The sequence below is a fragment of the Populus alba genome, chromosome 17 (genome assembly GCF_005239225.2).
Source record: "Populus alba chromosome 17, ASM523922v2, whole genome shotgun sequence".
NCBI classification, from domain to species: domain Eukaryota; kingdom Viridiplantae; phylum Streptophyta; class Magnoliopsida; order Malpighiales; family Salicaceae; genus Populus; species Populus alba.
In genome coordinates, this window is record NC_133300.1 from 17,263,471 (window position 1) to 17,280,144 (window position 16,674).

Sequence of the window (16,674 nt, forward strand, 5' to 3'; positions counted from 1 at the left end):
TAAACAAACGAAACAAAAATATTTCCATTTATCGGTAAAAATTATTCGGGGATAGTAACTAATACAGGTCTCCAAGCTCTCCTTAACAATCTATATCTAAACGTCGCCGCCACCGGTCTCAACGCGCCGCCCCCGCCACCTCTTCTCAACGCGGCTCCGCCGCCACTAATCAACCCCACCTCCTCACCACCACCACGCTCGCCACCCCTCCTCTCCTGCTCAAAGGGCGGTGAAGCCACAAACAAATCCTTCAATTTCCTCCTCACCCCCTTCTCGGGCAACGGATCTTCCTCCACCTCCGACTGATCTTCTCGCCGGGGAGCCCTCCAGCGAGCATCGGATTTCTTCGAGAGTAGCATCCGAAGAGTCTTCCTCCTGCGGCGTATGTGAAAAACCGGACTTGTCGTCGGACTTTGTGTTGGTGTAGCTGTCACTGCACATTGCGTGGCTAATAGCTTGAATTTTTGCAGCGTCGCCATTAATCAAGAAAAGCAAGAAAACCCCAAGACTTCTCTCTCTCAAAAGCTCTGAGATCTATTGAGATTTAAAACCCATCTGGGTTTCTTTTCGTTTTGATCTTGTGGAGGAGAAGAAGGGGAGAGGGGTTGTTTTATTTTTTCTGGTGTTTGGATTCGAAGGGGTGGTAATGGGTATGTGGTGACAAGTGGCGGAGAGTGGGAGGCTTGGGATTATGGAGCCGACGCCAGTGAACGAGTCCAAGGAGTAAAGTGTGAGAAATGGATTTGTGTCTTTGTTTCAAGAGAGTTTGAGGCGATGACTAATGAGGTCTGGTAACGGAAATTGCACGTGATAGACTACCTAGTATGATCTAATCTAATGTGGCCAAGGACAAAGTTTATGTCTTCATAATAATAATAATAATAATATTGGTTGTCTTATTCAGAGAAAAAATGAATTGCCGGTTTTGTCCTACCATTCCACCTATGGTGAAGTCCAATATTGTAATGATTTTCATGATTACTTTTAGAATAGCATGGTTTTTTAGAAATGAATTGACATTCCGTAGCTTTTATTTTTATCTCCTAAGGTCTGCTCCATTGTTGAGTTAGTAAAATATATTGTTTTTTTTTTTTGCATTATATTTTTTTATATAATTATATATCAAACCTTGGTTTTGTAAAAATTAAAATAACATATTTTTTACTTACAAAAATATGCTTTTCAATTATTTTACATTCAAAAAATATGTTTCATAGCAGTTTTAACAAAAACATATTTCATAGTATTTTTAACCAAACATTTAATTTCTTTAAAATTATTATTTTTTAAATGAAAATTAAAAAAAAACTATTATAATATTAAAAATACACCTAGTTGGATTAAAGAATTAGTGGTGGTTATGCTAAAACAAGTTTAACAATAGTAAAGCTTTTGCTGTGGTGCAAGATAGGAGAGTTTATGAAATTGTTTTTGGTGAATATAAGATCTAGATGTGAAATTATTATTTTTTAAAAAAATAAATAGCTGATTCAAGGATACTTTGTCCAGATCAAATGCAAAGTATAAATCTTTTTTCTTTTTTTTTTTGTACTTGTATGTGCAATTATCTAATTATGACTCTTTTTTTTTTTGTGGGTTTGCGAGGATACAGGAGTCTGGATCAAGCAGAGAATAGGGTGTGGACAGGCATCTTTCATGAAGTGTTAAATTATTTAGACTTCGTTAATCGTATTTACAAAATCAAAATTAAAAAACAAGTCTCCAAAATATACTTCAGAATTCCCATGTATCAACAACAGCATCCCAAATCATCGTTTGGTATCTAGTCCCGTTGAGATAGTCTCTCGCCGGATCCTTGATGCTTTCCGGTACTATACAGGGAGGACAATAGCAAATCTTGCTGGAGTCACGGCCAAAGATTTTTGCCACCAAATTCGAGCAAACGCCTCATTTGACAGGCGAGGTTGAACTGGAACAGATAGCCATCCTAGCTCGCAGGAACTCAGCCAAACTGTTCTCACCCTTTACCATCTGTAACAGAAGAAACAATGACTTTTAAAACGGTTGAAAGTAATGCATTCTAACTTATTGAAAACGAAATCTTCATTCAAACATTTGAACATTAGCAAACAATCATAGCAGCATTTTATAAATCCACCCCATGTAAGAGCAATAATTGTGCTTGATGGCCTGGCTCAAAATGCAGCTTCTACAGAGATGTGGACCGCATTTGTTTTTGTGTGTAAACAACAAATCAACAAGAAGTGAAAGACAGTAGAGCTCAAAACTCATTGATATCTGATAATTGATGGTAACAAAACTGGAATTTAAAGCTGAAAAGGATTAGGAAATCTCAACTGCTAGTAGGAATGCGGGGTTATGGTTGAAGAACTGTCGGCCCAAAATGGATCAGACGAGGAGTCCGGTGAAAGTTGAACTGGGGGAGGAGCATGCTTCAGTAACCCAACATCATCATCCCTAATATCCAACACTTCTGCATTCCCTGCTCCATAGTTTTCTTTCTCGATTCTTTTTAATGCCTCCAATACTTCTTGCATAGCTGGCCTCATTTCTCTATCTTGTTGCAAACACCGGAAAGCTAATTCTGCAACTGATGTTACCATCCTCCTCACTGCGATATCCTTATCGAATCCAAGAAATGGATCGACCAACTCATTTAAAGCATGATTTTGGATTTTGTTGACTGCCATGTTGGACAGATTAATATCGTGCCGGTGCCTATTGGTGTCCACTGCTTCTAAAGATGATATCAGCTCAATCAAGACTACACCAAAGCTGTAAACATCACTCTTGTTGGTGAGTTGGTAGCATTGATAATACTCCGGATCAACGTATCCGGGTGTTCCCTGTGGAGCAGTCGATACATGCGTGACATCATTTGGGAACAATCTCGACAAACCAAAATCAGCCACCTTCACATGGAAGTCATTGTCTAGGAGAATGTTATTGGTTTTGACATCGCGGTGTATGACATCTGAAGTGTGGAGGTATGCGAGTGCATTGGCTGTCTCTATAGCAATGCTCAACCGAACAGGCCATGTGAGCAAACCAGAGTTTGACTGTCTTCCATGAAGATGGTCAGCAACCGTTCCGTTAGGAATGTACTCATAAACAAGTAGAAGCTCATGGCTGTGCCTTGTGGTGCATCCATGAAGTATCACCAGGTTCTTGTGCCGTAGACGAGCTAGGATCTCAATTTCATTCATAAACTGCTCAGCTCGTCTCATGTTGTTCTCATAAAGGCGCTTGACAGCAACCACACGTCCATCCTTAAGTACACCTGATGAGTCAAGCAATCATAATAAAAATTGAGAAAGGAGACAACAAAGCAGTTAATGTTAATTTGTGCAAGTTGCTATACTGCAAATGATATCATGTCATCTTCTAACCATAGTAAACAGTTCCAAACCCTCCATCTCCAAGTTCCTTGGAAGGATCGAAACAATTAGTGGCTTCCTCAAGTTCACTGTAGCTGAACACCGGCACTCCAAAGTAGGTACTGCCCTTTTCAAGATATGACTTTGAGGAGGTAAGAGAAGTAGTGGCTTGAGAGAGATTAGTTGAAGTAGCAAGGCCTTTGCTTGAAGGAGGTGTAGCTACAGGCAGGCCTTTGCTTTTCACCTGGGCAGATTTTCTTTTCCTTCGTTGTACGACAACGAAGACCCAGCATCCAAAAAAGACACCAATAACGACTGCACCTGCTGTGGTAAGTCCTGGAAAAGAAAAGAAAAGAAAAGAAAAGAAACAGCTCAGCTTTTCTTTTCAATGTTGATTTAACACAGTATATGTAGCAGAATAGTACCTATTACAAGTGGTAGTTTCTTCTTAGTCGAGTTATCTGCATAAATCATGAGAGCAAGAAACATCAGTTGAGAATAAAGACTACACTGGAACAAATTTTCACCAGGGACGGACTTAGAAGGCATGATCAGCTAATCAGAAACTTGTAAAATATGATAGTGGCTATCTCAATTATTATTTGTTAGATGCAAACTAATTCATGAATTCTTTCAGATTAAAGACAAACAGGCCATTGGCCTAAACAACCTGCCAAGGTAAAGGAAGCTAGTCAACGTTGGAGAAAGCAGCAAAACAGGCAGGGGAAAAACAGGGGGAAAACTATGACTAAATGAATTGTTCAGTTTTTTTCCTATCACTGAACAAAACTACGATAGAAATAAGCATTAATTAGTGAAAAACATTTCTCTTAGCTTAAACAAGATTTGCTTAACATCTCACTAACAAGAAATGTATCATATTGTTGAATCCAAATTATGACCTCATTGGCCTTAGAGGGGCAGAGTGAACACAAGACTCAATCAAAAAAGCCTAATTTTGAACATGAACCTCCTCTCATCAGTTCTTGAAATCAGTGAAGCATTATATAATTTGATAAGAACCTCCTCTCATCAATTTCCCCAATAAGGTTCACCAATCAAACTCATGAAAACTAAAGATTTTTGCTTACCAGGACAGAGCTGATCATTACAAATGCAAATAGGTTTACCCAACTGTGTATCAAATCCACAATACCCACCAGGGTGGTTCTTGTAACACTCTGTACAATTAGCACTGTAACTGACGTCAAACCCTTCTTTCAAAACCTCACCAACTAATGACCCGTTATCAAGAAGCTGTTGTGCCTGAGTCCCAAGAATTGGCACTTGAATATTAGTTTGACACTCAAACAGATTCGGAAAAGAAAATTCAGTACCGTAAGGGTAAACAATCGAGAAAAACCCTTCTTCTGTAACTCCATCATTGTCGCAAGGGAACCTAGAGGTTTTTGGAGGCTGATCTGATCCCATGACAGAGTCGTTAATCTTCTTGCATCCATAAAACAAATAAAGTCCATGGCTGGCACCAAGACTGAAGATTCTGTCATCCAGAGTGGCGTTAGTGAATTGGCTGGTGCATGGACTGTCGTCGTCGAGGTCTGAACGTGAGAGTCTTAAGGTTTGGCTGGTCTGGTCAAGCTGAGTGACTCGGTAACTCAGTGAGTTAGCTTTTAGGATGGTGACTGATTCATCCTGACATGTGAGGCCGAACTCCGGTGGGCCGCAGTGGGATGGACGTAGGCCACCAGTGAAAGGGTAGTTGATGTTTGTGAGGTTACCACAGGAGAAGTTCTGATTACAGTTTGTAAGATTACTAATGCCATTGGAAGGAAGCGATGTCGCTAAGTGGAGGGAGAGAAAGAGGGTGAGAAGGGAAGAGGTGCTGGTGAGGGGGTGCATTGGTGGAGGAATCAGAAGGGGTTGTGCAGCAGCTGGTGGAATGGTGGGGAAGGTTAAGAGGGTGGTGCTGGTAACGGGAGGGTGGTGTTGGTAACGGGAGGGTGGTTGTGTAAAACATGACTATTGACTTGGTTATGGACATGGGCTGGCTTTGGTTGACTTTTGTTGGATTAGGTTCTTGCAAGACAATGATTGTTTTGTGACTGTCTACAAAATAATCTTCGCAATAGCAAGACTAAAGTTCATGATAAATTATTAAGTATATAAATAAATAAATTCCATTATAATTAATCATAAATCTCATTTTTATATCAGTAAGGTCCAAGTTCATCTTTATCTTAAGAATAGGCTATTTAGTTCGGAATTAAGAAATTATGATAAAAATGTTTTTTTCTTCTATTTTAACAGTAAAAAAGAGTTATTTTTTTCAGAATTTTCTAATATATTTGAATTTATATTTTTTTCAATAGATATAAAAAATCAATTATGTTTTTTTTACAAGATAAAAAAAACATATTTGAAAATATAGATGTGATTGTTTTTCAAGTATTTTTTTTTTCAGAAATGTATTAAAATAATATAAAAATATTAATTTAAAGTAAAAAAATAAAAAAATTTAAAATTTTTTTTTAAAAAATTTTAAAATATAAAAATAAATAGAATAACACAACGAGTGAATATCCTGCTTCTATTATTATTTTTTTATTGAAATATTCAGGTGGGCGCCACGAGTGATGACACTAAAATCCTGTTTAATTCAATTGTAAGGGGAGACGGAAATTTCTTAAAGGTTGTTGAGAATTTTGTTTTGATAGCTAGGCAAGACTTCAAAAACCACCCCATCTACTTTATAATTTTCTCAATGTGGTCCCTATCAATTATTTTTCTTGATATGACCCTCCTGCTTATCCTTCATTGGCTCAAATAAGCCATTCCTTTCAAATTCTTACGTTAATGCTGACCTGGACTGATAAACGCAACCCACTAACCACCCTTTCTCTTCTAATCAAGGACTAAGCTCACTTAAATTATCTATTTACAGTACAAATCAATCATAAAATTATCATAAATATTGATATTACTAGTTTTAATAATAAATTAAGCAAGGTGAATGAGGATTAGTAGGAGGGGCCACGTTAAAAAGTTAACTGATGAAGGGGTGACATTAGGAGGATCAAGAAAGTAGAGGGATGTCGGAGGTTATTAACCCACAGAATTGGTCAAGAAAGTTGACGGAGGTGGGAGTTTTAAAAGCAGTCCATTTCTGACACCAAACTATATAGACTCTTACAAAAGTGGTTACAAACTGAGCTCATGCCACAACCACCCCCGCCATGATAATACTAAGATTTTGGTCAGTGATGGTTGAATAACAAAACCTGAAAAGAAAATGAGTAATTACTAATTTTAATCCTTATGTTTTGTTTTTAGTGGTATTATAACTAAAGGGAGTTTTGAGATAAATGTAGAAATTACTTATTAAAATGTTTTTGCTTGAATATATATATATATATATATATATTTTTTTTTTTGGGTTTTTAAATTTTATTTTTGATATCAGAATCATTAAAACAACAAAAAAACATATATTTTTAAGTTAAAAAACAAATCAAGATTTTTGAAAAACATTATCAGACTACAGTCCCAAACACTTTTTTAATATTTTGATTTCAAAAACTATCACTTGTTCTCTCTTAAAACCTTTGACATTTAATTTTTTTTAAAAAGCTCCATGTTTGATCATATCAAAATAGAAGAGAGCAAGACATTTGTGAAAGAGATGACATGTTTTATTTAAAAAAACAAAAATTCATTTTAAAACTATTTCATAGAAATATTTATTATTATGTCTTTATCTTGGTCCCTCTAATCTTAGTGGTTTAAAACGCTACCTAACTATGCATAAGTTTCTTTTAATTAATACATAGTTGAAATTAAAGGATGTTTTTAAAAGAAAAATACTAAATTAGTGACACCTCAACACTTTACCAACACATATTTAACAGAAGGAATAAATTATAAACTTGAAAAGAGGTAACAGGTGACAGTTTTTGAAAAGAAAATGAGTAATTACTAATTTTAATCCTTATGTATTATTTTTAGTGATATTATAACTTCAAAGGTGTTTGGGATAGCGGTAAAAATTATTCTTTAAAATGCTTTTTGTTTGGAAATATTTTAAAATAATATATTTTTTTATTTTTAAAATTTTATTTTTAAAATCAACACATTAAAATAATAAAAATATATAATTGAAAATAAAAAAAATTAAAATTCTTAAAAACATAATTGGATCATTCTCTCAAACACCGTTAATATCTTTGATTTTAAAAAACTATCACTTAGTCCTTCTTAACCATCAATGATGTTTAATTTTTTTTAAAGCTCCGTGTTTGATTATAATATAAAAAAAAAACAAAAAACATTTATGAGAGAAATGACATGTTTTGTTGTATTGAAAAAACAAAAATTTATTTTAAAACTATCTCAAAGTTATATTTACCCTCTCTAATCTTAGGGAGTTAAAACATTAAGTAACTATTTATAGGTTTCTTTTAATTAATAAATAGTTGAAATTAAAGGATGTTTTTAAAAGAAAAATACTAAATTAGTGACCCCTCAACACTTTATAAACACATATTTAACAGAAGGACTAAATCATGAACGAAAATAAAAACAAAGAATACGATATTAGGCTTTTTGACCAAGAAAAAGTAGATGATTATCTTACCAAAACACAAGGACTAAATAATATTTTATGCAGACTAATTTGAAGATGTGAATCCATTCAACAGGCATCACCATCATCGTCTATTTTAATAAATTATAAATTAAATAAAAAAATAAAAAAAATAAAATATAAATTAAAAAAAGGTGAAAGACGCGTTCATTTCCTGTAGTATTAATATAAAAAGAAATGACAAAGTCAAGTTACGTATTAGAAAAGACTCAACAATTAATTATATCCCATAAGGAACATAACCATTACTTTTATAATCATATTTGACCAGAGAAACCATATTCACAGGAATTCCCTCATAATTAAAAAAAAAATTAAATAAATTGAACAACAAATATAAAAAATAAAAATATCAAATACTTTAAATTGAGAAAAGAAATTCCCAGAATTTTTTATCTTTCCTTCTTTCAACAATTACATGTTTGTTAATTAAAAAAAGTGAAAAAAATAATTATGAAATTGAGTGAAATAAAAGAAAAAAGAAAAAGAAAAAGAAAAAGAAAACATAATTAAATTAAAAATCATTGTCACTACAATCCATGCATTATAACGCCTATATCTCCATAAGAAAAAAAATAAAAAAAAATATTGTTTTAAAAAATTGTTCGGAAAGAATATAAGAAATTCAATCAAATTGCAAATAAAATATCAGCCACTAACACAACCATCATAATAGATTAATCCATCACCAAACCGTTATCTCTATAAGAACTCAGACAGGTAATATATAAAGCTGAAAACCATATAATAATAAAGTTGGGGTTTTTTCTCTTAACCAATCACATAAGATTTCGTATAATTAAAAAAAAAGGGAGAGAAAATATGGATAATTTTTGTTTTTTTAATTAAATCTGGAACTCAGAATTTGAAAGCAAAGCAAGATTTTGGTTAAAACTTGGAAGCTTTCTATGTTTTGGAGCAGTCAAGGTTGAAGAAGACTGAAATGGACAGAATAGGATAGAACGGAACAAAATTTTCCAATGAAGAGCTTCTGGAAAAGGACAGAAAAAGAAATCAGGACTAGTTGGAAGCCTAGGATGGATAGTTGAATTCACAAAACAAGAAACCTCGACTTTTTCGCAGTTCACTAAAGAAGGAGCCTGGATTAGTGGGAAAGAAGAGTATCTTGCGATTCTACATGAACATAGAGAGTAATTTTATTGCAGTCTCTTGCATCTGCCACCACTAAAGACTGTTATAGTCCCTGAAGATTACTTATCAGCAGATGCAATTTTGGAAATATATGAACAAGCAACTTGAAACGTTAGGATAGCTCCTTGTCACTCACATGGCCACCTAAATTTCCTTGTCACTTTCATGGTTTCCTTGACTGATAAGAGGTCAGTTTTCTATTAGCAAAGATCCTACTTCTACCATTACCTAATTTGGAGGAGGACATATCTTGGGTTCTGGAAAGGGCAGAACCCAAGTATAAGTTGTCTGTTTTCCTATTTACTCCTAGTGTGACATCAGCAGAAAAAAAATAACAGGCATGAGGACATACTTGAGGATTGATCATTAGTTGGGGATTGAGCTTCAGGTGGAGATTCTTGGCAATACAATTGTCGAGGTTGATCCTTGCAATAACAAGTAAATGCTGTAGTAGTCTGGTTGTACCCACACTGACCACCAGAAAGTTGGCATGTATCACATAAGCTATTAAATGCATTCCACTCCAAACCAAAACCTTCATTTAGACCTTCCAGCAGCTGTGTTGCATTTCGAGTACTAAAAAATTTGCTGAAAAGCTGATTCACGTACTGGAACTTTAATGCTATCGCTCGCACGATGCCAGGTAACTGATCAAGCTAGAAGCAGAGCTTACCAAGAACCGACAAGCTGGCAAATGCCGTAAAGTAGCCCGTCATCTCAGTGGCGTTTATGTTGCAGGGAAACTGAGGTACAAAAATTGAAGCTGATGGTGCACCTTGAGGGGGACAACCATAGTAGATTGTTACGTTGTGATCATCGGATGTGTAGTTCAATAGATTGGGTATCCAAGTGGTGTTGAGAATGAGTGTCGGACAGATGTTTACTTCATAATCTTTTCGAGCAACACTGAGAGTCCGTGCCTGGTAATCGATGCCAAGAACTTTGTAAGTCAATTTCTCGATTGTGATCTCCAGATCTTGGTCACTGCAGTCGAGCTTCAACTCCGGATAGCCACAGTAATCAGGCCTATTGGATCCCCAGAAAGGATAACCAACACCCTTAATAACTCCACAGTCAAAAGAGTTGCTGCAGTTTACATATCGCTCATCGTCGTTGGCGAACACAAGTGTCGAACCACAAATAAAGATCATGGCTACGAACGTGATAAACCAAGACATGGATGGGAAGACATGGGGTTGCATTTTCTCTTAGAGAGGGATTCAGAGGAGAAATTGCTCTATCATTGAGATAAATGGAAAAACAAAATAGATGGAAGCTATTTCAATCAACCGTTATAATGGAATAGGTATTGATTGACCAAGTGGGGGTTTCAAATTTGTCAAAGTGAAGCTTCTATTTGAATGGCAAGGGTGTCACCAACGCAGATTTAGGCGGCTAGGGGAATCAGCAGGTCATTTTCTTAGTAACATAAAATAATTTTTAGTGTGTATTTTCAATTTTGATAGTCAGATTCCGTGACCTTGTTATTGTTTCAAGTATTTGGTTTATTTGACTTCCAAGTTTCAGGCCTCGCACCTTCTTAAATTACTGTTTTACAGCCTCACGGCAATCTTGGTGTACTGTACCAAGAAGATAGACAATTCTGAGGATAACAATACGATGCCGATTTTATGGACGAAGAAGCAACTTGTTTTCGATTTTGTAAGAATATACCAAAACCCCATTTCCTGTCTGAACTTCTATACATCCAAGAAGCTCCAATGAGCAAATTAACAAGTGACTCAGTAAACACCATTAAAAAATCATCAATAGAACAGACAAAATATTGAAAAGATGTATAGCTAACAAGTTTGCGAGCTAACAAGCAGGATAGTAAGACAAATCAAAGAATATTGTATAATATGCAGATAAAAATAAAGGTCATCTGACGTTATGACGTTCTAGGTTCGTGTTCTTAGAGTAAATATTGTCAATGGTTCAGAATGACCGTCATATGTGCCACCTAAGGCCTGATCCGACGAAAGTATGAGGTGAGCAACTTGGATTAAATTTTAATTTAAGTTTTTAGACTATATTATACAAGGGAAAAAGGACAATGAAATATTAAACAACCAGAAATGACATTATGATCAGAAAGACGAGATCAACTTGTAAATTTCCTTGGGCCACCATTCTTAAAGTTGATTGGATTTACTAATCCCAAATGAAAATTCTTTAGATTACTGTCTTTGGGGTGCAAGTAGTTTGTCGGATCAAATCTTTCCTGAAGGCTGAATCCTCATTTCATCTCTCCTATTATTTATGGAAGCAGCAGTAAAGATTATTCCGCACGGCGACTCTCTGACAAATCACTAAACACTCCTAACCGTGGTGTAAGAACTGACAGATCCGTCGAGATTGTGTATTTTGACTGGTACTTTGTCGGTCCAGCCGTCTAGGAATTTGCAGAGGTCCGTAAGGCAACAATCACATACAAGTTAAAAACTGTGAACTGATAATTTTGTATGCCTTTGATAAATTAGGATTAAGAATAAGATGTTATTTGAGTCAAGAAAAGCTTTCAGGTTGACTTCAAGTTTCAACTGCTGTCATGGACTGAATTGCTCACTAATCTTTAAGGTATCTACATAATTTACTATACAGCAAGTGATGGATCTAAAGGGAGTAGTAAATTTTGCAGCACTAGCCAGGGCATCTGAGGAAAATGTTATTGTAAGAAAGTCACAGTGGTTCTGCTGCAAGTAAACAGCTCAGCTATCACGGAAATGGAATCTGATGAACATAATTTATGCTGTAGCAAACAGAGGAAGGTTGCAGCTGCCCTTAATTTGTTTCAATATTTCATTTGTAACCTCATGAACAAGTACGCAAGAGCAAATCTGACTGCAGAACAAGTTCAATCTTGTTATATGAACATTTGGTGAGGGTTCACTGATACGATGAGTTTATCTTGGATTTTCTTGCCTCGGAAGAAGTTTTCCTTGTCGAGAATTAGTAAAAGGAAACCACCGTAGACCTCTATGTAAAATTCTATGAAAATTAATGACAACATTGACGTCAATTTAATTAAGATTTGAAAATTCTGACGTGACGTAGGGCATGTGGTTGAAGAATTCATGGACAGAAGCCCATGGAGATAGCCCGGAAGGAAGGGGCAAACACGCACTGTTGCTTTAAAATTCTATAACTTTTGACCCGCGCATTCAATTGATGCAAAGCATACAAATTCATGAAAGATTATTTAGAGATCTATATCGCTGGGAGGCACCAAAGGCCATTCAAGGCCTTTCTAAAGTTTTTAATTATATATAACAAACCATTCTTGTCAACCCATTAAATTTATAATTTAGATCCTGAAATCAAGATAATCTTATAGAAAATAAATTAAAAAAAATTATAAAATCTAATTCTTAATCAATTCAATATTAAATAATAAAATTAAAAAAAAAAACCAATTAAAAAAATAACAAAAAAAAACTCAAGTCAACTGACCTAACCCGCAACCTGGATCGTTAGACCAAGATAACCATATATATATATATATATATATATATATATATATATATATATAAATCCTAATTCCTAATCAGCCTAATTTTGAAGAATTAAATTGCAAAAAAATATTAAAAAAATAATAAAGAAATGACCCAAGTTAACTAAGGTTAATTTGTTAAACTCGGGTCAGAAGACTGAGATAAATATATAGAAAGTGACTAAAAAATAATTATAAAATCTAATTTCTAATCAACCAATGTTGAAGAATGAAATTGATTTTTTTTTTTAAAAAGGACCACAACAATGTCCCGAGTCAACACGATTAACTCGTAAAATTCATGACCCGGGTTATGAGACCGGAATAACCCCATATAAATCAAATCGAAACAAATTATAAAGCTCTATACCTAGTAAATCTAATATTGAAGGATGAAGTTGAAAAAGATTTAAAAAAAGACCTCAAATATTTTTAGACCAAAGTGAAATGGAGCTTTGCTTTTCGTTGTTTATTGCTACAGCAAAAGGTTAGCCCTTTTACTAAATACTAACTAGATTATTAACCCACAATAAGCTGGGGTCAGGTTAAATTTTTTCTTAAATGTGAAAAAATATTTAGATGTTTCATTTTTTAGCAGGAAAAAACTTTAAATTGTGTGAGAGTTTATTTGATGTAACCTGGTTAACTTTGTTTGTCTAAAAACAACCCAAATAACCTGTAAAAAACATAGTTTAACTAAAATAATTTTAAGATAATATTTTTTTTTTAATATTAAGATAACAACATATTGAATTAACTCAGGTCAATCGGGGTTAACATGTCAAATTTGCCACTTGATTTTTAAAACTATGATAACCCTTTACAAAAAAATAAATCAAAATAATATGAAGCCTAATTCACAATCAAGTCAATGTTAAAAGATGAAATTAAAAAAAAATTCAATTAAAAACCTGAGTTAACCTATCAAAAAAAAGTAATTAACTTAAGTTAACCTATCAAACACGTAACTAGAGTCATAAAACCAAGATAATCCTATGAAAAACAAATTATAAATTTTAATCTCCAATCAACCTAATGTTGAAGTTAAAGATTAAAAAAAAAAGCAATTTAAAAAAGAACATAAAACATGACCCGAGTTAATATGTTAAACCCATAACTCGGATCATCAAACCGAGATAACCTCATTGAAAGAAAATAACAAATGACTTGATTTAACTCGGGTTAACCTGCTAAATCCGTTATTTTGGTCATGAGACTAAGATAACCTCATAGATAGCAAATCAAAACAAATTATGAATTTCAATTTTCAATATTACTTGTTGGACCCAATGTTTAACGATGAAAATTAAAAAATTTCAATTAAAAATATTGCACATAAAATAAGTAAATTCAACTTGGTTTAACTCATTAAGTACAATTACTGGGTTATAAGATCAAGATAACCTAATAAAAAACAAGTCAAAACAAATCATGAAACCTAATTTCTCAATCAAATACACTATTAAATGATGAAATTGTATAAACAAGTAAATTAAAAAAAGAAGAAAAATTATTGAGTCAATTGAGTTAACTTGATAAACCCATGACCTAGGTCATGAGATGGGGACAACCCAATAAAAAGCAAATCTAATGTTGAAGGACTTGTGACCTGAGTCATCAGACTGAGATAACCTCTTAGAAAAAAAAAAAAAAAATAACTTGTTTTAACCAGTGTTAAAATGCCAAAACTTGCGCTTAATCGTGACACCAAAATATTCCTATAGAAAGCAAATAAAAAAAGACTATGAAGTTCAATTCCTAACCGATGTAATATTGAATGATAAAATTAAAAAAAAAATAACACAAAAACAACTTGAGTCAACTCATTTTCAGGTCATGAGGCTAAGATAATATAACATAAAATAAATAAAATAAATCATAAAATCCAATTCTCAATCAATTGAATATTAAATAATAAAATTGAAAAAAAAAAAAAAGAAAAAAAAGAAGAAAACTTGAGTTAATTGGGTTAACACGCTAAATTGAATTAACCCGCCAAACTTGTAATATGTATTATAAGAATATGAGAACTCAATAAAAAATTAAATATAATATTAAATAATAAAATTAAAAAAACAGAAAAAAAAAAAAAGGAATCAAATCACTATTCAAATGGTTTTTTGTGAGGAGGTGGTCCTCTTTTCGTTTTTTTTTTTTTTTTTTTTTTTTTTTTTTTTTTTTTTTTTTAATGTAAACAGACCCCATTCCTTCAATATTGACTGCGTCAAGTGACCATTACGTAACAGGAAAAGTATCCCTTCCTACCATCCTCTGGTTCTGCAGTTTGAGCCTCTCCAGTAAAGTAAAAGTGGTTCTAAAACTTGATAAAGATTTTTTTTATTCTGTCCAAGACTCCAAGTATACTTAAAATAAAATTAAAGGAATAAAACAGGGAATTAGGGAACCATGGTGTGTGAAGCATCAAGCGGTGACCGGATACTTCATGAACTGATTTGAGGAGAAGTTTAGGTACATACCTGGAGCTGGAATAGCAGGATCAGCATTTGGTGTCGAACCAGGAGGAGCACATGTTCCTGATCCACTTGATTGATTCGGACAGTAACAAGTTGTTTGATTAGTGACAGAGTCAATACCACAAACTCCTGAAGAGCTGTTGCATTCCCTGCAAGCCTCACCATCGACCTTCCATCTTACCTCAAATCCTTCTTTCAAGCTTTGTTCCAAATCTAGCATAATAACGACTGGCGACAACTCTGTAATAGAAATTGGCACAAAGACACTACCATAACAGTCGCCAGGACCAGTAGCTCCTGCTTGGATATAACCACTTTGATAATTTACCGCGTTTATTTTGCAGGTGAACAGTCCAGGAACAGGCATGGCTATAGGAGCAGCCACGCAACCATAAATAAATGTAAGATTTGTGTAACCCGCAACAGACTCGAAAACCTTCGGATTGAAGGTGCTGTTCACGAATTGAGGCGGACACAATCCAACCAAGTAGTCCTCTCTTGCAATCCTGAGAATTCCATCATCCTGATTGATGTCCAAAACACGATACGCAACCTGATCAATATTCATCTTGGCGATATTATCCTCACACTTGATCTCCAATTCAGGAATGCCACAGGCAAGCGGTCTGCCAGTTCCCCAGAAAGGAAAATCCGCGGAAATATTCCCACACACAAACTTATTACTACAGTCATTGAACAGGGTACTGTTGCTGACAGATGAAGGAACCTGAACGAAGAGCAACAATACAATAACAAAAACTGAAGGGGAAGGAGATAGCGAAAAAACTGGGTAGTTCATTTTTGCAAAGAGGAGGCAGTATTGGAGAAATTGAGTTGTGTAATTAGTAAAGTGAGCTTGGTTGTTTCCGGGAAAGTTTAGAGGACAAAGAAATGAGTAGCGACATGATAGCCATCAAAATTAAGAAAATAAATACATAAGAAGGCGATTGATATAGCTAGATGCACTACTTACAGTAATGAATGCTTAGTTGACTTGAAAAGTCTTCTATATATATATAAATATATTTCAAAGGTCATGCACATTAATCTCTACCACGCGCTTTCATCTGCAAAACGAAGTCTATGTACTGTACATCACTCATGAAACATACAGAACAGAGTTGGTCAAGAAGACTTGTATATCTGCTTATATTCTAGCATGGTTGAGCAAGTCATATGGCATGATGGTAATAACATGAAATTGAAAGTTGCTGAAATCTGACATAAGAGAGATTGCGCAAGAGAGATGGCTGCTCAATTGTCAAGAACAAGGCCCATTGAACTTTCCAACAAAAAGAAAATAAAGATTGTATAGAAGACAAGCAGCAGCTGCTGGCCACAGTTGAATTCTCATAGTTGCTCTAACCAATAATGAAATGAGAGAAAGAAATATTGTATTTTTAAATACTTGTGTGGCTATCCCGTATAGGTTTGTATTTAATTAGCTTTAATAAGTCCTTTTCGATTTATTAGTTTATATATTTTGTAATTTATTTTATTAAACGTACAAAGTATCTTTCCTCTTCTCAATTAAAAAAATGCATAATACTTGAATATACATCCATATCTACCAGTCAGGTTAAAATAAGAGTCACT

The 16,674-nt window shown here is 34.2% G+C and overlaps 3 protein-coding genes across 3 annotated transcripts; all 3 read right to left on the reverse strand.

Moving 5' to 3' along the window:
* On the reverse strand, positions 1 to 844 carry LOC118029787 (uncharacterized). The gene has a single exon (XM_035033719.2). The coding sequence runs from the start codon at positions 477 to 479 to the stop codon at positions 42 to 44; it is 438 nt and encodes a 145-aa protein (XP_034889610.1). The 5' UTR covers positions 480 to 844; the 3' UTR covers positions 1 to 41.
* A 789-nt stretch (positions 845 to 1,633) lies between these two features.
* LOC118029672 (LEAF RUST 10 DISEASE-RESISTANCE LOCUS RECEPTOR-LIKE PROTEIN KINASE-like 1.3) lies at positions 1,634 to 5,460 on the reverse strand. Its single transcript, XM_073405863.1, has 5 exons — positions 4,451 to 5,460; positions 3,785 to 3,820; positions 3,372 to 3,695; positions 2,320 to 3,262; positions 1,634 to 1,992 (listed from the first exon to the last, which is right to left on the reverse strand). Exons 1-4 carry the CDS (start codon positions 5,217 to 5,219, stop codon positions 2,322 to 2,324), a joined length of 2,070 nt encoding a protein of 689 aa, XP_073261964.1. The 5' UTR covers positions 5,220 to 5,460; the 3' UTR covers positions 1,634 to 1,992; positions 2,320 to 2,321.
* A 9,326-nt stretch (positions 5,461 to 14,786) lies between these two features.
* LOC140954881 (LEAF RUST 10 DISEASE-RESISTANCE LOCUS RECEPTOR-LIKE PROTEIN KINASE-like 2.7) lies at positions 14,787 to 16,279 on the reverse strand. The gene has a single exon (XM_073405865.1). The coding sequence runs from the start codon at positions 15,875 to 15,877 to the stop codon at positions 15,026 to 15,028; it is 852 nt and encodes a 283-aa protein (XP_073261966.1). The 5' UTR covers positions 15,878 to 16,279; the 3' UTR covers positions 14,787 to 15,025.
* Positions 16,280 to 16,674: the final 395 nt, after the last annotated feature.